Source organism: Castor canadensis, chromosome 2 (genome assembly GCF_047511655.1).
Source record: "Castor canadensis chromosome 2, mCasCan1.hap1v2, whole genome shotgun sequence".
NCBI lineage: Eukaryota > Metazoa > Chordata > Mammalia > Rodentia > Castoridae > Castor > Castor canadensis.
Genome location: NC_133387.1, coordinates 22078713 through 22102565, shown reverse-complemented (window position 1 = coordinate 22102565; position 23853 = coordinate 22078713). Strand labels below are relative to the sequence as shown.

At 39.7% G+C, this 23853-nt stretch overlaps 1 protein-coding gene across 4 annotated transcripts in view; it reads right to left on the bottom strand.

The window, feature by feature from the left end:
* Nucleotides 1–1341: 1341 nt before the first annotated feature.
* Chchd3 (coiled-coil-helix-coiled-coil-helix domain containing 3) overlaps nucleotides 1342–23853 on the bottom strand; it is a 290446-nt gene continuing 267934 nt past the window's right edge. For 2 of the 4 annotated variants that reach the window (XM_074062814.1, XM_074062823.1), the window contains 3 exons: nucleotides 15013–15117; nucleotides 12425–12560; nucleotides 1342–2064 (listed from right to left, as the gene is read on the bottom strand). In XM_074062814.1, the coding sequence (XP_073918915.1) occupies nucleotides 2041–2064; nucleotides 12425–12560; nucleotides 15013–15117 (265 nt within the window). In that variant the 3' untranslated portion in view covers nucleotides 1342–2040. The remainder of the gene's footprint in view (nucleotides 2065–12424; nucleotides 12561–15012; nucleotides 15118–23853) is intronic. The other 2 variants (XM_074062832.1, XM_020162284.2) reach the window with 1 other exon arrangement.

The window sequence follows — 23853 nt, the reverse complement described above, 5'->3', positions numbered from 1 at the left end:
AACAGGATAGGAGGGAATTTGTGAGTTAGCTGATTTGCAAACACTGCAGCAAGTCACTGTGTAAACATTTGTTTCTGTGTACCTATTATTTCTCTCAGGCAGTTACCTGGATGCCATCCTGACAGTGCCAAAATGCCCTACCCGCTTCTAGAATTACCAATGATTCTGTCAATCACACTTGAATGAACTCAGTTGATTCTGCATCATTAAAAAAGAAAACAAAAAAACTCAAACAAACCAAACCAACAGAAAAAAAACCCCAAAACCAAAAAAACCCAAAAGTCTTTCATTAAGCAGTAATTACAGAGTAGCTCAGTAATTATGGAAGGAGGGTCTCCAATGTCACTCAGAATCAACATCAGGCCTGCAGGTGTGTTCCCAAGTGTGTGTGAAGATGTCATTCAGATGATGCCAACCCAGGGACCTGGATGAACAGAGCCAGTAACATTTACGTGGCTTGTGTAAAACTGTCTCATCACAGGCACTTCCCAACTTTGTCTGAAAGAAAAGAAGTTGGGTGTGTGGATATTCTTTCCATGCCCCCAAATGCCAGTTAATGAATAGCTGCACAAACCTACAACACTCACTGAGTCCATAAACACTTCGATTCTTTCCCTTAAGTCTGAAACATAGGCTCTTCCATTAGCCCCTTTTTATAGTTAAGAAATGGAGGTGGAGGAGCATAGGTGGTTTGGTTAGGCCCCACAGCTGGTATGTAGAAGAGCCAGAATTTAAGCACGATGCACCTTTCTCCAGAGCATGTGCTCTTAATCATTTTGCTAAACTCTCTCTGTAACAAAATGAAGATGACGTAAACATTCTAGGTGATAAAACATTTAGGTGATATCATAGTACTGGCATTTCCTCCTCTTCTCATTTGCTTGAAGGACCTTCTCCATTTAGCTTTCAGTTCACTCAAACCCAGAGTTGAAGCACCAATCCTCATAGAAATGGAAAAGTTATAGTTAGGAACTTTCAATGAAATTGGAAAGAAGGAAAACTCTAAGGGTTGGCTTTTCTTTTTTAAGCATTCACAGTATCACAGAATCAAAAGGTCCTAACCAAGGTTATCTAATCTGTTTTTTGCCCCAGGCAGGGTAATTTAAGTATCCCAAAGAAAGGAAGGTTCAAGCAGTTTGTAAAGGTCTTACTGAATTCTACCTGCCTGAGAGGTAGGCTGTTAAGTATTACCTGCGTGTCTGGGGTTCTGTGATGAGGTCTGCCATTCTTAGAGGAAAGTTACCATGCAAATGCAAATTAGTAACAATATAAACCAACTTATTTCCCATAAGCATAACCATCTACTTCAGTCAAAGGAGAGGCCCCAAGCTACAATGCCAGTCTTTGTCAGAAAATATATTTATTATTGATAGCAAGTGAAGGTGTCAGTACATGATAGAGGTTGAATAAGCCAAGGTTGCCTTTATATTGATAAAAATGCCTTACTTCACTTGTAATCATAAACATTATTCCAGTAAAAGAGGCACACTTTCTCTCCTTTTTGTCTTCTTACTTGCATGATCATCATAAGTTAAAATGAAATAGCTTTTACATAATCAAAGAAGAGAAAACACCAACAAGCCACAGCCTAGATCATTCTACCCAGCAGATTGTCTCAACTCTGTGTTTTCTTGCTCTCTCCTCTCACCATTTCAATTAGTTTGGCCTCCCTGTTCCCTCCCAGCTTTGCAAGAGAAGAGATCCAACAGTGGCAGGATTTGGTGTGAGGAGAAACATTTTATGGTCAGTAGAAGTTAAATAGAAAGTACAAAAAGGTGAAGAGGTGCTCTCCTCTTTCATTCATCATAAATTGGGTTTATTAATACTTCACAGTGTCCTCTGATGACTGATCCCTGATCTAGGCTTTGGCTTTTTCAAACTGTTGGTGATCAAAACATGATATTATTTTGTTGAATCCATTTTCTGGTGCTTCTCTTTAATGGTCTTCTCTTTCATTGGGTTATTTTCTTATTAGGAAAAAAAAATGTTCCACCTCTGGAATTAATGTTGAGGGAGTTGTGCATGTTCTGAAAGTTGATTTTATCCTCCCTTCTCCAGCATGCTCTACAAAAGAAACAGAATGCATTACGTTTTACCACCAGAAGGAGAGGGCAGAAAAATGGTAGTAACTACTTAAGTGTGATGATAGAGCTTTTCAAATAGCTACGCCAAAAACATAAGACATAAAAACAAAGCATATGTTTTCCTAGGGAATGGTATATAGGAGGAATTCTTTTTTTTTTTTTTTGCAGTACTGGGGATTGATCCAGGGTCTCATGCTTGCTGCAAGCACTCTACCACTTGAGCTATGCCCCTAGCCAATAGAGAGGAAGACCTCTTAACTATCAAGTGTTTATTTCCTCCATTATCAAAGATCTTTAAGAAAAAAAGTGACCTTTTCCCTTTTAGTCTTGAAATTACCCAGAAGAGGGTAGGTGAGTCCTGATGCTGCCTCCAGCTCATTGCTGCGTGACTTCCTCCCTCTCTCCCTCATTCTCCCGCCATCCATGCAGTAAACTCTTAGGTAGCTCATTCTGGGTTCTCACTGCACTCAGCTGACTGCTACCAGGAAGCTAACACACATACCTGTGGCAAATTAAATAATGCAGGATAACAGCTTGCTAGTTTTTATTTGCTAAATATATGCTAAAGTTTATTTGATTAAAAAATACATATACAGTAAAAAATTGGGGAAAGAAGCTTTTTCTTTCTGCTTATTTTCCAGTTTCTGGTAGCTGCTTTCAGGGAAAGTAATAGTTGAAAAAAGGGTAGGCCCAGCTGAGCACAGAAGGCACATCTCTGTAGCTGGAGTGATGGGGGAGGTGTCTCAGATGATATTTACTATAGATAGAATATAGACAAAGAACTGGGGATGTGAATGCGAGGATGTGGAAGGATGTCCAGAGGACAAAAAGGGAGACAGACAGCCCCGTCAGAAGAAAGGGTTCATGCTCATGATTTACCAAGAGAGAGAGTTTACAAGGAGCGCAGAATGGACGCCAGGCTGAGATGCCCTGCTGACCACTGAGAAAAGGTGGAAATCAGATAAGTGCTTTTAAATGGGAGAATGACATAAAGGAAGGTTAACCCAACATCCTTGGCACAATGGACCCAAAAGAGGCTGGAAGAACAGGGAGAAGCAGATTAGAAACCATGCAAGGGTGGGAACAGGAAGTAGACAGAGTCCCATGGGAAGAAAAAGATAGGAGATGAGACTTAAGGTACAGGATAGGAAGAGTGTGTGGGAGGATCACCAAGAGAACAAGGTCAGTAGGAGGAACCAGTTTGTGAACAAGAAGAGAGACATAAATTTTAAGCTTGTGAGTTAGCTGATTTGGGTGAGACATTTCAGATGGAAATCTCTGGAAGGAAGTTACAGGCTTGGGGAGAGAGGTCAAAGGTCTCTAGAAATAAAGATTGAAGAGGGGACAGAGCAGAGAATTTAAGGACAGTGAGAGTATGCTGGTACACAGAAGGGTGGGAAGATTATCTGCAAAATGCCCATGATTATAGGTTTCCAAGTAGTCCATGTCCACAGGGTACCAAAGATTTAAAGGCGAGCAAAGTAGCTAGAGAAGAAAACATACAGAAGTGGAAGGAAAAGGTGATGATTCAAACAGGAAGTAAATTAGAAGAGCTCAATGTGTCTGCAAAGGAAATGAAGTAGAAGGCTCTGTTCAGCAGAGCTGTCCTGTAGAACACACCAAATGCAAGGCTTCTCTCAAACCCATCATCACAGAAGCTCTGTGTTTGCTGCCAAAATAAAACACTGAGCAACTACCATCCCAGAGTCAGATAGTGCCTAGCAATGTCACAATGTCATAGCATGTCATCTATGCTCACCTCCTTGTGACTTGATCTATGTTAAAGCCTCTCCAATTACACAGATGGGTGCTCTGTAAACTCCTGATATACATTCTCACCCTAACATTCTTTATTAAATATACAGTGGAAGCCAGTATAAAACAGATCTATACTGAACTCATCTAAGGGCAGGCAGTTACTGGACAAAGTGATTCTATTATGAGGGATGTCACTTGGCCATTCTGCATTTTGGATTACAGATTCACTATGTTCTTGAATATACCAATGGAAACTTTAAGCACCATGGTATGTGCCTGGTCAAATTACATGGCTGTGCTTCTCCCTACAATTTAGGTTTTATGGTTATATGGATAGCCATTTAACAATATGCCTCTTTTCAAATGCTGAAAAAAAAAGTCTGCAGCTAGCACACCATAAGTAAAACAATTTTTAAAAGGTTTTCCTGACAGCCTAGAGATTCTTTTAACTATTCTTTCCTTTGCAATGCCAACCAAATATTCAGATAAGCCATGCAACACTAACACTGTTTAGACTCTCCTGGCTGGCCTGGAGATTATCAGGCCAGTTTAATACAGACACTATTAGAATATATGTGAACAAATATGAAGTGTATAACCACTTTAACCACACTCACCACATACCCCACTACATGGATTTAAACCCCAATTCTTAAAGACAGTGCAATGGTTCTGTGGATTTGTGTGTGACTCCTAGAAGACACAAGGGACTACAGCAAAGCCACAGGACTGGTCTATAAACTTGCTGTTAAACTGCACTCAGTTGCCACCAAAGGAACAAAGGTGGTATAAAACCACTTCACTGCTGAAGTGAAGCTGAGTTTTTGAAAAGATGAATAAGTTGATAAAACATTCTGGGCTATGACTATATCACAGCTATGCAATAAAATGTGTTCCATCTCAGATCCAAGGGCCACAGCTGGAGGGACCCTTAGGCTTGGTAGGGTCTGTGTTCCTTCCACCTTATAGGTTTCTCCTACAATCTCTGTAGTGGTTCTGTAAGTAGGTGCTGTTGGACTGAATTTCAACACTGCATAAATATAACACTGAATAAATTAACATAGGAAATTCCCTGAAGAATGAGAGAGAAGCTTTGTAAGTTATAAAATACCATTTCCTTCGTTTAAGGAATTGCTAACACTTAATCTTGATGTGGAGAACACCTTTCTGGTGCACACCATTCACATACTAAGGCCACCAAGTATGAGAAACTTGCAAACAGCTGGGTGAATTACCAAAAAGACCAAATGGTTCAGGCATCCATACTGCTCTTTTCCCAAATTTTTCTAATTCCAGCCACTGAGAAATCACCAGAAGCTCACACTGTCAAATAAGAACAGTGCTCCCAGGGACCTGAGATGGCATGTCATTTCCACTTACTACAACAATCTTAACTGCTTTCCTCAAATATTTTTGTTACACAGTAGTCTCATCAACTGATTTCTGAATCATAGCTATCTTGCAAGGCTTGATTAGCCTAACAGTGTGCCAGTTCTTGGCTGTCTCAATGAATTTAAGAGAAATTGCTGAGCCCTGGATTGCTCGGCAAATCATTACAAAGAGAATAGGTCTTTTATTTTATTTATTTATTTATTTATTTATTTTTGGTGGTATCAGGGTTTGAACTCAATGCTTCATACTTGCTAGGCAGGCGGTCTACCACTTGTGCCACTCTGCCAGCTCAGTTTTGCTTTTTAAGATACCACTCAGAGGCATTACATACCTGTAATCCCAACTACTTGGGAGGTGGAGATTGGAAGGATTGTGGTTTGAGTAGCTGAGTTTTCACTAAGGAGGGGGTAGGAAAAGTGGAGACTGGAAGAGAATAGAGCTGAGATAATGAAAGACAGAACGAGAAGACTGTGAGTTAGATAGGAAGGAAAAGTAATCTACAAATTCAATTTACTAGAAGCACAAAGCCAGTTTTGCCTGCGCACTGCTCCTAACTTCCTACAAATCTGATTAGCTAATTTAGGTTGTTTTCTAACTAATTGTTGATCCCCCTCACCCCCCAGGAGGCTGTGCTTTGTTCTTCCTGCTTTGGAGGAAACACAAGTTAACAACCTTGCTCTGCTTGGATCTTGTTTTATATCTTCTATGACAAATGCTCTGTGTACTATTCAAATTAAGTTTCAAGTAATTAACTGTTTATACAACTTGCTGCAATAATAGACAAAACACTAACATATTGCAGTTCTAACTCTTGAAGGATGAGCCCTGGAAAAGAAATACCTATTAAGGAAAATGAAAATCTATTACCATGGTAATATTTCTTCTATTAAACTCAGATTAAAACAAGAGAAAATGTCATAAAGCAAACTATTACTCTCAGCAAGTGGTTTAGAAAAGGATTCCTGTGATGGAAGAGACTGGGGTAACAAATTTAAAGTTTAGAATTTCGTCTGCTTTGATATAATTCAAAGGGCCATGCTACAGAAGGGTGGGAAATCTGTTAGGAAACACCCATGTGTCATCCTATGCATAGCAGTCCAGCTAGGAGATTAATAAATAGCAGTAGGTGATGATAAAGAAGGCTTAGAAAGCAAAAAAAAAAAAATGCTCCTGCAGGTCTTCTCACAAATTTGACCTTCTTGATTTTTCTTTGTGCTCTTTGAAGATGGGTGATGTACAAATCAGAGCCTCCCTCCCTCTCATGAGCAGCAGGGTGCCTGGGAACCACAGAGCTGAGGGCCAGAGTAGATCTGGTCACAACCCTGAGCTAGCCAGGACTACTAGCTCCTTGGGTCAGTGCTCTTCCCTAGCTCCCACCTGAAAGGAACCTGGAGTGGCTCCTCTCCCAGGACCACTTACAGTTTCAGTGCCAGCAAGAGGACAGGGAAGATGACTGGTTTTCAGGGGCTCCAGTCCTCTTTCTAATCCCTGGAGGCTAAGGATGCATTTTCAGGGTCCTTCCTAGGGTCAGCCTGATAAGACCTCTACCAGGTAGCTCGGACTGGTAGCTAGTGACAGCCTTATGTTCCCACAGAGGGAAAATACAGATCCCTCAGGCTCTCTGAGAGGCTGAAGACCTCAGTGTAGTCCAGCCCAATGGGCTCTAGAGAAACACTTCTCAAACTGGTGTATAGTCTCCGGGGGTATCTGGGGCAAGTTCAGGTGCCCAGGCTGCGCTTCTCAACTTCTGAATCAGAATCTCCAGGGTTGGGGGGCCGGCTGGGCATGTGCATTTTAAATACGCTCTACAGGAGATGGTGATGGTCACTCACATCCACAGTCTAATATTCCAGGGAAAGGCCTCCTGCGTTTGGAATCCAGAGCAGGAAATGGGGTCTGGACTCAGCTGCATGTATGGGTCCCTCCTACTCTGTGTGCTAACTGTGCAAGGTAAAAGATGAGACTGGGTTCCATGATTTAAGTCCTTTTAGCTTCAACAGCCTATTCTACTAAAGCATTTGTGCATCATGTAGAATTCACATGAAAACAATCATAAAATATAGGCTTCTCTTGCACTAGCTTTTTTTTTTCCAAGAATACTGACTTCTAAGCAATAGCCATTACTATGTTTTTAGGTTCTCTTCATACTCAAAGTTATAATAAAAGAAATATTTGGACTCTGGCTGAATACAAATCCAAGCTAAAGGCGGGGGGGGGAGGGGTGGGTGGGTAAGACAGACTGACCTTAAGAAAGTGGGCAGAAATTTTGCCTAGGCTAATTTTTCTACATGTACTGAGCTTGAGGGCATCTATTTTACAATTAGCCATATTGGAAATGCTATTTATATTTCAGAACTAAGAGGATTGGGTATGCTGGCCGTGGGTGAAGCCTGGGCTTATCTATCAGAACCTTGATCCCATATTCCCAGATGATACTCTGATCTCACAACAGGTGGGCAGGAAGCACAGGTCTAGGAGGAAGGGTGGGCTCACCTTGCTTACAAGGTGTCTTTAGTTTGGTCCTTTCTTGGGTTGAACGGAGTGCATGGCTACTGATCCACTGCCAACTTACTGATTTAAGTCTACGTGTGGCCTATGGACTCCTCATTGTCCCACTATCTGACTTCAAGCTCCAGACTGCCCTCTGACTTTTGAAATTTTCCTAGGGCTGGCTCTTGCTTCTGGTTCCATTGTGTCCTTGGTTCTTCTGATTCTGGCTTCCTATTCCCTCACCTCCATGGCCTATACCTCATAGCATAAGAGGCACAGTGTAGCAGGGGTCTGGGGTTGGCTAAGGTATCCTTCATTTTCTAGTAGAGTTTATTAGCTGGGAGACTTTATTCTGCCAGGCAGTGAGACAGCTGTTTTTCACTTCACTGACTTTGGATAAACTGTGAAACTGTTTCTATCCCTCCCAGTTCGTTCTGTCTTCTTGACTTCCCAAGGGCTGTCAGGAGTGTGAACTCAAGGAAAGGGTTTATAGCTGTGGGAGACCAGGCAGCAGGCCGACCAATCACAAGAGCAGCTATTCTTCCTGAATGAAAGTTTAAGGCTGACAGTAAAATTTAAGAGGCAAAGGCCCCCAAACCAGAGGTTTCAGAACTAGGACTGCTGCTCCTACTAAGTAGGTCACACCTCTTGAGCATATGCCTGCCTCTTGCCCTCATCCATGAAAATAGAATCAATCCCACAAGAACAGAGCTCAGGGTCCTCCTGAATCACCTATTTCAAACCTTCAATTCACCCAAGAAGAAACTGAAGTTCCCATCACCATGACTGGATTAGGGTGGTAGCAACAACATTTCACCCCTCAGATGAGCACAGAATGTTCCACTGAATCCAGCCAGCTTGGGGGAGGGATGGGCAATTGAAATACTTAGAATTCCTGTCTCCAAAGCAGGCAGTGGGGTGTCACAGAGCACAGAGGTAATGTAGATCTGGAAGCCAGTCCTTTCTATATCCTGACTCCCTTTTTAAAAGCAGAACTTGGCACATCTGTTTCACCAGTGAGCAAATATTATTGGATGCCCACCCCCAACCAGTGGGAAAATACTATTGACAACCTCTGAGTTCCATGTAAGGCAAGTATAATGAGACTGAATGGTAACTAAATCTTGGGGAGCTTAGAAAGTTATAAAGCCAAGCAGATACAAGGGGAAGGAAAGAGAGACACAGAAGTCAATGTCAACCAGTATTCTCCTGTTTTTCCCCCGAGACAGGGTCTCACTCTGTAGCCCAACTGGCCTTAAACTTGTGATTCTCTTGCCTCTGCTTCCTGAATACTAGGATTATAGGCATCTGCTATACCATACCCAGTATCTCCTTTAAAATGCTGTAACTCAGGTCTGAGGATGTAGATCAGTGGTAAAGTGTTTGCCTAGTATGCTCAGGGCCATGGGTTCAATCCTCAGCACTACTGTGAGCAAAAAAAAAAAAAAAAAAAAAAAAAGCTGTATTTCAGCTGACTGGCCAGTAGCTTTTTAGTCTAATAATAATAACAACAGCAATTTAGTAACTCTTTACCTTTATGAAGAGCACATAATATACTGACAGTAACAGTCTAAATGTCTCTTGTCAACCATGAGGAATTGTTTAAGAATGGCTGAAGATTGATGTGAATGAGTGGATGAATAACAAGGAAGGAAAAGAAAGCCTAAGGTATATCCGGAAGTTTTCCTACCAGTAAAATCTATTAGTCTCTAGAACAGTGCCCAAGGGAGCCTGTGAAAGCCCAGTCTTATGACTCATTTAAAAGTAGAGTTAGCTACTGGAATTATTCCATGGGGAAACCCTATACAATGTCGGAAATGGACAATATGATCTAATGAGTCATTGTCATGATCACATGTCTGGCCTGTTCTCTGGATCTAACAGGAAGCATTAAGAAGGGGAGCTGGCCAGTTGGAACTGCAATTATAGGCAGTGAGGACCATGAATACTGTCAAAGTCCCTAACAAAAGAGCAGAATTGGGACTTTACTGCACTCGTGAAATGGTGCAGTAAGTTCCCTCTGGTCATCTTGGTGTGATCTTTCAACGGAACAGTCCCAGTGCCCTTTGTTCGTGGATCTATCATCTCATGCCTCTACCTGCAGTCTCTATTACTAGTTCATTAGATCTCCAATTGTTCTTTTACCTTGTTTTATCCTTTTTGCTTTCATTTCCTCTCTATATTAGTGGATGATGGATATTCCTTTACCTACCTACCTTCTCAAAAATCAAATGTCACTTAATGTACTTTGAATTTTTTGTTTTTTTTATGGCAAGGTACATCTTGGTCTACTTGTTAAATCTGCCATCATAACTTCCCTGGGTGGGTTTCAATGTTCTCAACTGTAAAATGGTGAAAATAAAATCATTTCTATTTACATCTCCTGTTGTCCTAAAAAACAAGTAAAAGAATGGATGTGAAATAACCTTGAACTCCTTAGTGCTGCAGAAATGTAGGATGGTGTGGCTTTATGTTTCTTGCTCATTTCAGTGTTGCCCATCTTAGAATAAAGTTTTGTGAGTGTTTATTGTTTTAATATTACCCTGTATTATGTACTTTCTAATAACTGGATATAAGAGTTGTGAAAACAACAGGCACTTCAAATACACCAGCTGCAAATAATACTAAATTATAAGGTAGACTGGGGAGTGAGGGGAGAAGATGGAATCACTACTAATAATTTAATGCATCTGTCTGTTGTGTTTAGTTTTGTCATGAAATAATACCAGGAAAGAAAGAAGGGAAAACTATGATTTAACTGAATATTTGGTACAAATGTAACAATCACTATTCATGGATGAGAAAATCAAGGCTAGCTCTGGCCATAAGCTAGAAATAGACAGGGGTTGGACATAAACTCAGATTTGCTAGATTCTACCTTTCCTGCACCAGGTGGCATTATTGATCTTGTCACATGCTGACTTTGTTTTATTCTATAAATATGTACCACTGATATCATGGAGCTACACATGGATGATTCAATACAACCTAGGTAGTCAAGATGGACCTAATACTTCCAGCACCGTGCTGTTGGCTGCCAGTTCAGAAATGTTCCGTATCGCACTATAGAAATAGGCATGTGTGTTAAGACTCCAGCCTTGAAACCTTCACTGTGTTACAATCATTCTTTATCTTGACTTCTTAGCCCTATACCTCAATAAGGCACTAGGATCAAGTTAGAAAATCCATGAATCAACCTACATGTCCCAAGTGTTTTGGGTAGTATTAATATTGAGGGTTAGGGCTTGTTAACAGCATATCAGAAGCTGTTTTTGACAAATAAAATGTACTAACTTCTAACATTAGTAACATTATCTCTAGCAAAGACCTTTAAAGAAAAGAATCCCTGCCATATGCCAAGAGGTATATAAGTAAGTGTTGCCGTAAGCATTAAACAGACAAAAGCAAACCACTAGGCTTTTAAAGGCAACTACTCAGTGTTACTGTTATTTTCCAGCTATTCAAACAATAGTAACCCTCCCATCAGATATTTATAGTGTTAGAAATTTACACTAAGTGGTATTATTATAACTACAGCAAACCGGACTGCAGAAAGGCATGCTGTGTGACTCAAACACTATATTTAGTTGGGTTAGAGGGTCAACTCTAGGGAGTTTGTCAGCAGAAAGAACCAAGGTTTCCAACAATTTTTGTCTCTCAGAACCATCTACATCCAACTGCTAAAGCAGTTAAATGATAGGCAATTATGTCACCCATTAAAATTGTTAATTTGCTTTAGGGTTATCATTAGTTTTCTAAAGTACATAGATTAGACAAAATGCACATCCTATGAATATCATATAATTCTGATATGAAGAGCCAAGAATAATATATAAAAATAAGGGGAATTCTTTCCTAATATCCTATTTCCAGTTTCCTTTTCCTGCCCAATTGAGTGAACTTTAGCAATTGGTAGGTAATGACTTAGTGACTGAATGGTGCATTTCTTTCTTTTTTTCAGGTAGGCTCTCTGCAAGACCACCTGCTGCTTACGGACAGGAAGCTGCTGGTCACTTATTTAAAAGCCTTCCTCTGTTGGCTTTGAATACTGGCCTAAGAGGGTGAGGTAAGGACCCTGAGGATACAATTATTAGTAGACAAAGAGTTTAGGGCAAATAAAAAAGTATAATTTTAATAGAACAGCTTTTTTTTTCCTTCAAGTAAATGAGCTGAACATAAGGAGAATCCAGGCTCTTCTTATAATGAACTAGATGGAAGTTATGACTTAACCAACTCATTACAGAAATTCTGGGGCAGTACAGGGGTTCGAACTTAGGGTCTTGAGCTTGCCAGGCAGGTGCTATACCACTTGAGCCACACCTCCCACCCTTTTTGCTTTGGTTATTTTTGAAATAGGGTCCAGGGCCTGCCTGGACCACAATCCCACTTACGCTTTGCTTTCTGTGTAGCTGGGATAACAGGTGCATGCTACCATACCCAGCTTTTTGTTTGTTGATATAGGTGTCTCACTAACTTTTTGCTGGGGTTGGCCTCAAACCTTGATCCTCCTGATCTCCACCTCCTGAGTAGCTGGGATTACAGACAGGAGCCATTGTGCCCAGTCAGAAATTCTTCATGAGAAGGGTAAGCTGCATTTATAAAGCTTTTCCACAGATATTAAATCCTTACCACTGTCCCAGGATGTTAGCCTTTCAATTCTGTTCTTTTGGGCCCCCTGCTAGCTGGGTTCTCATACCCACCTGTTTGGCATGGTTGACACAGAGCATGTACTGGCTAGCCAGAGCAGAGCAGCTGAGGGTCTGTTGGGTGTTCTGGCGGTAACACTGGAGGATCTTGGCCTGAAGATCAGCACAGACTGGGTGATACTCATAGCGCCTGAAAACCAAAACAGAGACAACTGAAACAAATAATCTTCCTTCAGAAATAAAGGTCAAGGTTAAAGAATGTATACAATATTAAATAATACATAAATGTTGCAAATGTTTAACAAAATAATTCTCTTCAATTTTAAGAAATGTGACCAAATTGTTCCCATGATAAAAATGTGCACAGAGTAAATGAATTCTAAGAAATGAATCCCTCTGACTGATACTACAAGTTGTTCTGGACACTATAACCTTCTCTCCTAAATCCAAGCCCAGCACTATGAATGAGCCAGCACTCTGAGGCTGGGTCTGCTGAGTCAGAAACCTGTGAGCTCTAACTTTTCTCTCCCATATCCACACCCACAAAGTTGGATATCCAAAATTGTATATCTAACTTTGTAGTCTGATCCTTCTTCTTGATACTCACTGATGTGACAGGAATTACAAACTATTTACATCCTAGATTCAAGCAATGACCAGCAATCTGGTCTCCTAGTCTCTAGCTGTCACCCTGTACTCCTGTCTCTGTCTTCCAGAAGGTTTTTTGAATCCATAGAACTGAGTATCTTTCCCTACTACTTCTTAAATAAAACATAAGGCCAACAGGCAGTGCTTGATCAGCTTCCTGACTTATCTTTAGCCTTCACTCCCCACCCTGCACACTGCTACAGCCTGGGAAATCCAAGCTTGGGGGTTGGTTCATATATGAGAAGTATATGAAGGCTAATGTTGCTCTTGATTTTGGAAATGTTCTGTGCCCAAACCACCACTCATACCTATGTGTCTGGAAAACACCTACTCATCTTTTAATACTTAGCTTAAGTGTAACCTGTGTACAAATTTGGCTAATTCTTTCCTCCCTGGTAGGGTATGGTGACCCATGGAACTTCTATTAGCTTCTTTCACCGTGCCCATGACACTGACTACAGAATAGTCTGGTACAATTTGCTCATCTACATTTACTAGAATGCAAATTCCAAAACTGTCTCTTATTTTGTAACCTTGGCTATTACATGTGGATGGCTTTTAGAGAAGTCATACAATAAGTTTGGTGAATGACTATAAATAGGTAAAAGAACGAAAACTTAAAAATTTCCCAGGTTAAAATCTTGCAACTATATTTATAAATCTCAGATTTTAGTCAAACTGCTTTCAGCAAATACCAAACATAAATGTTCCTAAAGCTTATAATGTGTACACTTGAAAAGTAACAACAAAATAAACCAAACAACTACACAAACAAAAATAAAATGTTAATATGGTAAGGGGAACTTGGATTATAAGGAATAAATACACATAGAGAAAATACATTAATTTAGGAATTCATATCTTCTCAAATTGGTTTAACACAAAATGCTTCTAGTCTTTCTTATAAACTCTCTGAAATTTAAATTTGTTATTTCCATATAATCTTAAAAGATCATTATTTAAAATTTTGTGGGTTCTAAAAAAAAAAATAAAACAAACCTTAGAGAAGACAGAAGGAACATTTCCCATCAATAAGGAAACTCCTGGGTGGTGATCTGCCTCCTTATTACTTTTATGCAGCACACTAAGCTAATATATATCTTGCAAGAAATAGAAATGCAAACCACATTACTGGTTCCTGAGGGAATTTACTTCCCAATATCCTTGAAGGAAAGTAGACATACATGGGAAAAAAATAATCCCACAAATTTTAACATTGCATTTAAGTTTTCATTCCTTACTGCTTTGTCAAATACCTAAGAACAGAATTTAAATCCAATCCCAGGAGTTTCAATTCTTTTTAAGATTTCAAAGTTCAGATGTCTGTGAATTTTTCTGAATCCAAACTTTCCTAATCCCCTACCATGAGAGTCAGCATTAAAAGGAATCAGCTAAGATTTCAAGAGCACAGGCACTGACACTACTGACTGACTGATGACATCAAGACTCACATCTGGATAAATATCGAATAGAACATAATTAAGCACCAGGTCAGATGAATCTAGCAAATGCATGACTAATGGGTCTCCTAGTTTACAGGAAATCAGAAACATTCTATCTCAGTGCCAACAACTGTCTCCAGTGTATCTTAGGTTTAATGGCAGAGGGAAAGTGGTGGGCGGGGAAGACTAGAATAACCCCAACCAGATACATGGCCCCACCCTCTGGAAAAGACTGTATTAGTTTTGGTTTTTTCATGGTAGTGACGTTTGAACTCAGGGCCTTGTACTTTTTTTGGAAAAGACTGTAAACGTGAACACCCACAGATTGCACACCAGAAAAAGGAGAGTTTTTCTCTTAAAAAAGACTACTTGCAATGGGATACTTCATTGGGATAATACCATGGACTCCTTAGAAAGAGATAGTGTGAATTGTATATAAGCATCTACCTTGAGCTGAGCTATTAGTCATGCAAGTTAAAGTCCATGAGTTATTTATGATTTGAAATGTGTCAAAATAAACTTTTATCGCCACAAATCAATACTGCTACTCACTTCCAGGCCCCATGATTTCCTGTCTGGTAATCTGTTTTGGACGTGGGTGCCCATGTAGCCATCATTTGAGATCCTTTCTGTACTCGTTTCAATCTGTATTGATGACTAGATGGTAGAGAGGGGGAGAGTAGTGGAAATCAGCATAATTACTCCTCAGTTCCTGGAGTAGACTCTGGCACATTTTTCTTGGATTCACCTTTAATGGTAAAGCTCTGCCTCCATATTGATCTGCAATGCTTGTTATGCTGCCCTAATGCACTGTTTTCACTTTGGGAAAAATGCTAAATGAGATTACTATCTAACATTAGAAGGCCATAAAGCACAAGCCATGGCACCTTCCATTCAGGAAAAGGGTTTTAAAGACATTTCCAATATGCATTATGGTAAGCCCTCTGTATAATCATAGAGTCAGCAATTGACTTTTATTGACTGCTTTCATTCCTGCTGATGGAAATAAAGCCACTATTAGGTAAAAATAACAAAAGGCAGAGTCTCAAGATAGCTAAGAAGGGAAATTAAATCTTAGTTGCAAAGTACATTTGAACAATTTAATTTCATTTTATGTAAGGAAGACTCAACAAAGAAATGGTGAAAGACAATGTAAAGAGCAAGATGAAATACAGATGTGCAGAACAACAATGAGGACATAATAGTTAAACAAAAACAAGTCCAGCAAAAAGAAATAGATGAAATAAAGTCAACCTTTGAAAATATCTAGTTTTGTGGTCACTTGAAATCATGGGGGACTTTTAATGGAACCCACCCTGTGTACATCTTTCTTTCCTTTTCTTTCTTTACTCTTTTATTCTCAGTGCCTTCCTCTTCCTTCATTTATACTAGCACTAGCAGCCTGCCCTCAACGTGACCCTCCCCACCCATCCACAGTGGCATTTATGTGTGACAGACAGTACACAAAGCCAAGACTGGGGTCCTAAATGTATGACCTAAGAACAAAATCAAAAGGAAGCACTTCTTGTAGGTATTCTGTAGCCAGTAAAAACATTTTTATTTTGCTAACATTTAATTCTAAGAAAACATACCTAAATATTTTTTCTCATTACATGGACAGGTCCTCTGTAGAAACTTTGGAAAAAGACAGAGATTTAGGCTGTGCCTAATTTTCTGATGCTTCAAACCACCTGGTCATGGACATAAATTATTACTACCATTTCTGATTACTTCCCTAGGAGACTTTCTTAAAAGTGGAATTGGTCAAAGGTAAATGAAAACATTTTTGGTAAAACTGAAGCTGATTTAAGCAGTACTCAGAACTCTCTTCAGATCCTCAAATACAGTGATACTCGGTTATCTGTTTTACAGGTTATCTGTTGGTTTCACTGATGTCTCTACGACTTTCATGTCTTAGAATCTTCTTTGATATGGGTCTGAGCTTTAAATTTTGATGAAGCTACTTACTCATCTTTTTTAGTACTGCTAATGTAAATGGCACATATAATAAGGTAACTTCAGAGAAGAAAAAAATAAGGAGATAGCTCTTCCTAAACCATTCTATTCAGAAGGTGAAAGAAGTCATGTAATGACAATCAGTTAGCAGCCAAATTCCTAAAGCTCTCTGGAACACAAAAATCATTCATTACGAATGCAGGCACACACAAAGAGGATCCTTCCCCTGGATTAGGACCAGTAAGTACTCTGTGAGAGCTCTACAGATACAATGATGAAATACTAAAAGGGGGGGGGGGAAGAGGAGGGAGAGAGAAAGAATTAATGAAAATGGCTGGTGCTAAAAGGAAAATTCTGCTTTTTTAACAGGGTCCAACAATATCCTTCATTAGGTCAGGTGTATCATAAAACCCTATTTAACATGTTAAAAGCAGGTATACCACATAGTTATGGAGTCAAATCTTTCAGTCTAATCTATGGCACAATTCAAAAGCTCTTAGTTTATTTTGTACTAAAATATTTATAAGATGTTAAGTCCAGTGGCCAGCATTTCTTTTAAAGTGTAAAACTAAAGCTACCAAGCACATTTGCCAATATTTAATATTTTCTCTTATCATTTATCATAAAGCTATTATAAAACAATACAAAGGGGAAAGTATCTAAAACATAATCATTATCTATTAAATTTCTTCATTTTTATTTTACCTTATATTACAGTATCCTAATGTCAGTTTTCAGAATAAAATATAAACAGTTTCTTTCTAACAATGCAAGATCTACAAAACAACTCAACTTCAAGGTTTTCTGACACTGTTAACTGCCAACCATCTCATTAATGGTGTTTCTATTTGAGTTGTACTCAAATTTCCATAATTATACTTTAGAAGTCAAATACCTCTAAATGGTGTCTGCCTTCTTTGTTTTTATTTACTTTCATATACATTTAGTGATACAATTTCTTCAAAAATGAAAGTGGAAGACTTCCCCCCATAGACAACTACTACTAAAGCAACGGATGTTAACTGCTATGCCGTCTATTATCACAACACAAAAAAAAGCCAAGAGCTTCCACTGGCATCAGAGAAGGGAACACTGGCCTTACTAACACCTGGCTCAGCACTTAGTTCAACTTGGGTGTTATAAAAGAAACAGCTCTGGCTAGATGTGTAAGAGTACAGCTGGCCCTCCACATCTGTGGACTTAGCCAACACTGGAGAGACAATATTTAAAAAAAAAAATCAGTGCCTGAACTGAAGACATAAAGCCTTTTCCCATAAACTACATAGAACAATTATTTACAGGGTGTTTATATTGTATTTGGTATTGTAAGCAATTTAGGGATGATTTGAAGTATACAGGGGAATGCTTGTAGGTTATATGCAAATACTAAGTCATTCTGCAAAAGGGACCTGAGCATCTGCAGATATGGGTGTCATTGAGGGTCCTAGAACCAATCCCCTTGGGATATAGAGGGAGGAGGAATGACTATGTATAGAATTCTATCCTGTAAACTCAAGGCTTGAAAGAGCAATATCTGAGAATATTTTAATATTTAATATTTTAACTTTATTCTGTTGACTTCGGAAAAAGATGTCAAAATCACAACTAAGTGACCTGGACCCACAAGAGGAGAGGGAGCTGTTAAAAAGGGAGGGGAAAAGCACTGCCAGTCTTCTCCAGATTTTAGGATCCTGAGTAAAAGTTCTAAATCTAGGAAAACTCCAAAGAGTTTTCCTCTGGTCCCTTATCCCAGCTACAATAAGCAATGTAGTCTCACCAGATTCACCTCTTATCTCTTAGGTACCTAAGCAGCAATACACCAGAATGTTGGGTGAGCAAGACACTCCAATTTTGCAACATATTTTCCTTTTTTATTCAGTAATATGGGGTATTTGGAAATGATGGGGTAAGTAGGTAAAACAGAGGAGAGAATAGCAACTTACTAGCATATGCCCACATGCCAGCTATTGGGGGGGGTGGTCAATTAGAGAACAATGCACTCTGATACTATGTGTGTGTGGGGGGGGGGAGGCCCTAATGCTGGTTTCTTTTCCGAGGAGGTACTTCTTAGCTACCCTAAACCTGAGTGGGATCCTGTGGCGTAGGCTCACCTAAAACCTTCAAGAAGCTGGCGAGTTCCTGTTCCCCATTGGCTTCTGGGCTTTGAATCGCCAAAGCATGGGGGCTCCCACTGTTTTGTGAATAATCTTTCAAAATCAAGTGGCACGGAGAAAAAGCAAATAAATTTTTTTTGCAGAAAATTTTTCCAAGAAATATGTCATTCATTGAGGTGAAAAGACGTGTAAAGTCAGGCATCTGGTGACAGGAAGAAAAACAATTACTGGCTAATTTTCATTTTTCACCACATCATGGTATTCTTGAGTCATATTGGACTATGTATATCATGGATTTTTACCTGTAAATGGGAGGTAAAATAATTCTTACTTATCTAGACACTATCTGAGATAAGGCTAGGTAGAATTTGGGGACATTAATGTCAACATTAACTCAATCTGAAGGTCTGAAATCAGTTTCCACACCTCATTTAGGGCAACCAACTAATTAGGAGATGTTGTTTACTTAAGCTATAAAGTCTTCTCATCAGGCCACATAGTCTGGATGGGCAGACTTTAGAGATATAAGCCATCCTTCTCGTTCTTGAAATACTGGTATCACTCAAAAAACATCAGGAAACAATGCTGTAATAAAAACAGACACTAGTAACTTAACAACAGAGCCTAGGGGACAGAACCAGCTTATACAAAGTACCCTGGGTTGAAACATTACCTCCTGCCACACATATAGTAGGAACCGAACAAAATTAGTTCATAGGGCTGGCCCTTCATTATAAGAACTGCCATATTTACAGAAGTATTCTCTTTATCTTTTCATAAAATCTGCAACAGTAGAATGAAATGATGTTTAGGGCCACAACTTACGTTTGAATCTCCAGATGATATGCTAATGTGTGAGTGACACCAAACAATCTCACATGTCAAATTGTTCCTATTTAAATATCTCAATAATTGAATATCGAGAGCCAAGAGAAACACTCTTATTATTATTAAAGAAAAGCATGGCTTATGCTCACCTGTCTTTGTGTAGTAACTGTTTAAGACAATTTAGAAAATGATGACCAGAAGCACATACAATGCATCAACCTGAGATTTCTTTTAAATATATGTATCTATATGATTATATCAAACTCATGTTGCCATAAATTCAAAGTTGTTTTAGCCCTTAGGCTATGTGAGTACTTTTTATACCCATGTGCTGCTACTTTGTAATTTTCACAAAATTGGTCCAAGGATGGAAAATATGAGGGTTGATTGGTTCATTCATTCTTTCATCTACTCAGTGACTCCCACAACAAATACAATTAAGCCATAGACAATTTCTAAGCATTCATTACATGTCATCCATCGTAACAGGTGCTGTTTAGGTGTGATCCTTGCCAACAGCTAGCCTATCATCTAGGAGGGTGAGCGAGAGGTGTATACAAGGTCTTATAATGAGATCAAGAGGTAATAACATTATAAGCATAATGCTAGGCAAACAGAGATTTGGTTTGGGATATGACCCAAACTGAATATATAGTACTCCAGAAAAGAAATCCATCACTCGTGAATAGGAAGTGAGGTTTGGCCTGAGAAGTCCCTTAAACTAACTTCCAAGTCAGCAGGGAGATCTGTCCAGTGTACCTAGATTACAGAGACTTTGAACTTGGGTTATGAATACATATGTAACCCTATGACTCAGTGTTTCTGTTCATGACATGTGCTAACAACACAGGCTTGGTTTGAAGATGTGGGAGTAGCCTTGTGTAACAGTAACTATTAAGTTCTGAGAATCCACAAGGAAATAATCAGAAGCCAGAAGTCAAGCTTCTTGCCCACCAATGAGAATGCGAATCATTCCAGTTGCTAAGTCTTAGATGGAGGGCTCTGGTGGCAATAATTTTCAGTTGGTACCAATAGTACTCTTTTGTCTTCATTATTTTCTCTGGTAGGAGTACCTTTTGTAAGTACTCTATTGCTTTTTACTGATGTTGCCAAGAAGGAGAAAATTAGTTAATGAGGTCCAGGATTAATCCCTAGATTTGGAGGCAGAAGGAAGTTGGGATAAGTTGGGGAAGGTAGAAGGACCCTGGAAAGCAGAATAATTTACTAGAATTAGGGAAGAAGCATGAAGAAGAAAGAGAAGATGTCATGGGTCATATTGGACTCATGTTAACTGTGGCACTTGCTTTCAAAGATAAATTTAATTCCAAGTTCTTCAAGGAACATTACTTCTCTTTTACCTATTCTTCCTGAAGAAAGTCTTAAAGTTTAGAAGAAGGAAAACTAAAAATATTCAACAAGGGGTGGACCTACTATGCCAAATGCAGGGCAATCTATTAGGTTTTCTAGCAAAGGATCCTTGCAATGAACGTAATACATGAGAAGTTTACAGAACATAACTTGCCAGAGAGAATCTTTCCATTTTGAGAAATATTTACTTAATATGCTTTATAATGTTATTTTCACCAATGGAACCTAACTATTGGAATATCATACAATAACAGACTCTTCCTTTGAGTAGTATGGAAGCAGCATCTGGTTACAGCCATACACTCAAACACACACATTTATATTAAGCTTTTATTTTTAAGTGTGTATAATTTTTCAAAATAATTACGCTTTGGGATGATTTTTTTTAATGTTCCTTCTCAGCTGAGGAGAAACTCAGTAGTAAGTTTGGTGAAATTCCATTTGAGTTGCTCATGAATAAAAATATATTTTGGTACCCTTACCTCTTCTCTGCTATGATCATATTTAAGAAAGCACTTTTAATACCAAGATAAATCACAAACAGCTTAATTTAAAAAATTTTAAAACTTTTACTATCTCAGTGAAGACTGTGATACATCCTAAAAAAACTAGGCTAAGACCAAAATTTAAGTCTGTAGTGAGATACTGTGTTATATTACTTTAGGTGGTACTTTCTTCCACTACATTTTAGAAGCAAGCTCCAAATACCAGATATGCACAGAAGGGATGTGTGTGGCTCCCTTAACTGAAAGAATTGCAAATGTACTTATTTTAGAGACAAATGAAGGAAAAATATTACCCATACTGATTTGCCCTTTACATGTCAGATGCTGAAAATAAGGAGCGAAAGAAGCAGTAGTCGGGAAGTTGGGTAGAGTTAAACCTTCTGTTTGCCTCGCATTCCTTTTGATTGCTGGAAGGGAGAACATTTGGGGACTGCCACAGGAGGGACATCTTCATGGAAACAGGGATATGAGGCAAACAGAGAATGCCATGTGGGCATCATAGTTGTGTAGAAACAAAGGGAGAGAAAACTGAATTCACACCCCCTAGAAGCTTAGCATTTACTGAAGGAGAAAAATACACATTTGTCAAGGTCACGGGTAACACAAGGCAATGTAATAAGCATCAGGGAAATAGGACAGGCAATAAGTGCTACAACTGTTCTGAAAGGGAGGTAGGGATCAAATCTAGTTGGGAGTAGTCTGGGAGTTTCTGGGAGAGAGAGGGGGTTGGGATTAAAAAGACCCCTGAATGAAGGGTAGGACTAGAGAGGCGATACTCCAGTTAGTGTGAGCCAAGGTCCAGGTTCAGGCAAGCCTGGAATGTTCAGGGGACTATAGGTGTAATGGAGGGTTGGAAGAGGGGAAAGGTATTAGGAGGGCCTGGTATATGGAGTCTTTTAGTAAGAAATGGCATGCTCAGGGTCTAGTCCATGGAGGACAGCCAGCTCCCAGCCTTTCTAAACAACAGAGTGAAGATATAAAGGTGCTCTATTAGAAAGGTTGATCCAGCATGAATGAATCAGATGGATGGAAGTGGACATACCTTGGCTTGGTGACTGGTGGAGCAGTACCCAGCTATAAAGATGAAACAGGCCAATGAGGGGAATGGTCATAAGAATGGAGGCACTGACAAGCAAGAATGGAAAGAAGTGGTAACTGAGAGGACATGGAGGTAGAGAGTAAGAACTGGGGGTGGCTTTGGCCTGGGTGATTTAAAAAATAAGGGTGCTCAAGTAATGTAAGGAAGCCTACTATCTATAATGTGCAAGTGGAGCTCAAATCTGACGGCAGGTTTATACACAGACATTGGGAAATCCCCTTCAAGACATGCTGGGAGTACAGGGATAGAAGGCAGGAAGAGCAACCCACCCCTGAGGAAAAGCAGTATCAGGAATGACAGGCAAGGAAGAGGGAACAGTCAGAACTGAGCATGGAGAGACGCAGCAGCAAAATGCAGTATCACAAGGATGGAGAGACCAGTTTCACTGCGGAGAAGGGAGTCAAAAGGAATGAAACTGGTAAAAGGCCATGGAATGTGGTCCCTGGTAATCTGGAGAAAGTTTTGCATAGTGCATAAGGCAGAAGCCAGATGGCAGGAAAGTGATAAAGAAGAAAATGGGCAGCAAACAATGGAGGCAGTAGATGAAGTCAGTTCAGTATCCCTCAGATATACCAGGCATATGGGAGATGAGAGAGAGGGAGACCAGCATGTCTCACAGAACTGCCTTAATGTGGTCCATCTGGCAATGGCAGAATATGATACAGAGGGATTAAATCTGGCTAGAGATGACTGGAAGGAATCTTTAGATAAGACGGTAGGATTTCAGTAGAGTCTGAAGGAACAGGAAAGGGCTTAGACAGTGAGAGGTGGGGTAGACAGGCATTCCAGACAGATAAGAGACAGGGAAGACAGTGAGAAAAGACAGAGGGAAAGCTGGAAGGAGGGGCAGTGATATCACCAGTGAACTTAAAAAAAAAAGACTCATGTTAATTAACATACAGATTAAAATGCCAAAACACTTTCAGCAAAGATACTTTGGCAAAGGAATTACCACAAAGTGAAGTGAGGAGTAAAGGTGTGCTCAGAAGCTGGGCAGTCAGAGAAGGTTGTGTGAAAATACGTTGAGTTTTCAAGTCCTTTAAAGAAAGACAGTGGAGGAAAGAGGCATGGTCTATGCAGACAGGGTGGTTGAGGAGTAACACAGATTTCCTGGATCAAGCGGAAAGTCCACAAATAATATTTTAAAAGATGAGGCTCATGAGATGGGGACAGAGTGGGAGGAAATGATTTGCTGGGTTCAGAAATCTCAAAGGCTACATGAGTCATGAGACAGTCACAAGAATCCTTGAGTGAGCCGGCTCAGGAAAAATCAGAGGAATCTGGTAAGGGAGCTGAGCACTGAGCAGAAGAAACCCTGTGCAGGTGAGCTGGAGGTCCAGCTGCCCCGCAAAGCTATGACAACTGAGCAGGACTAGGTGATTCCATCATAGAGATGGTCAACACCAGAAAGAGGTGGTCAGACTTCCTGCCTGTGTCAACTGCCGCTTCACACTTGCACTGAGTGCTCAGAATTTCCAGTTTGAGCTCCTTGTCGGTCTCTGAAACAGGTGTGCTCTAAAAT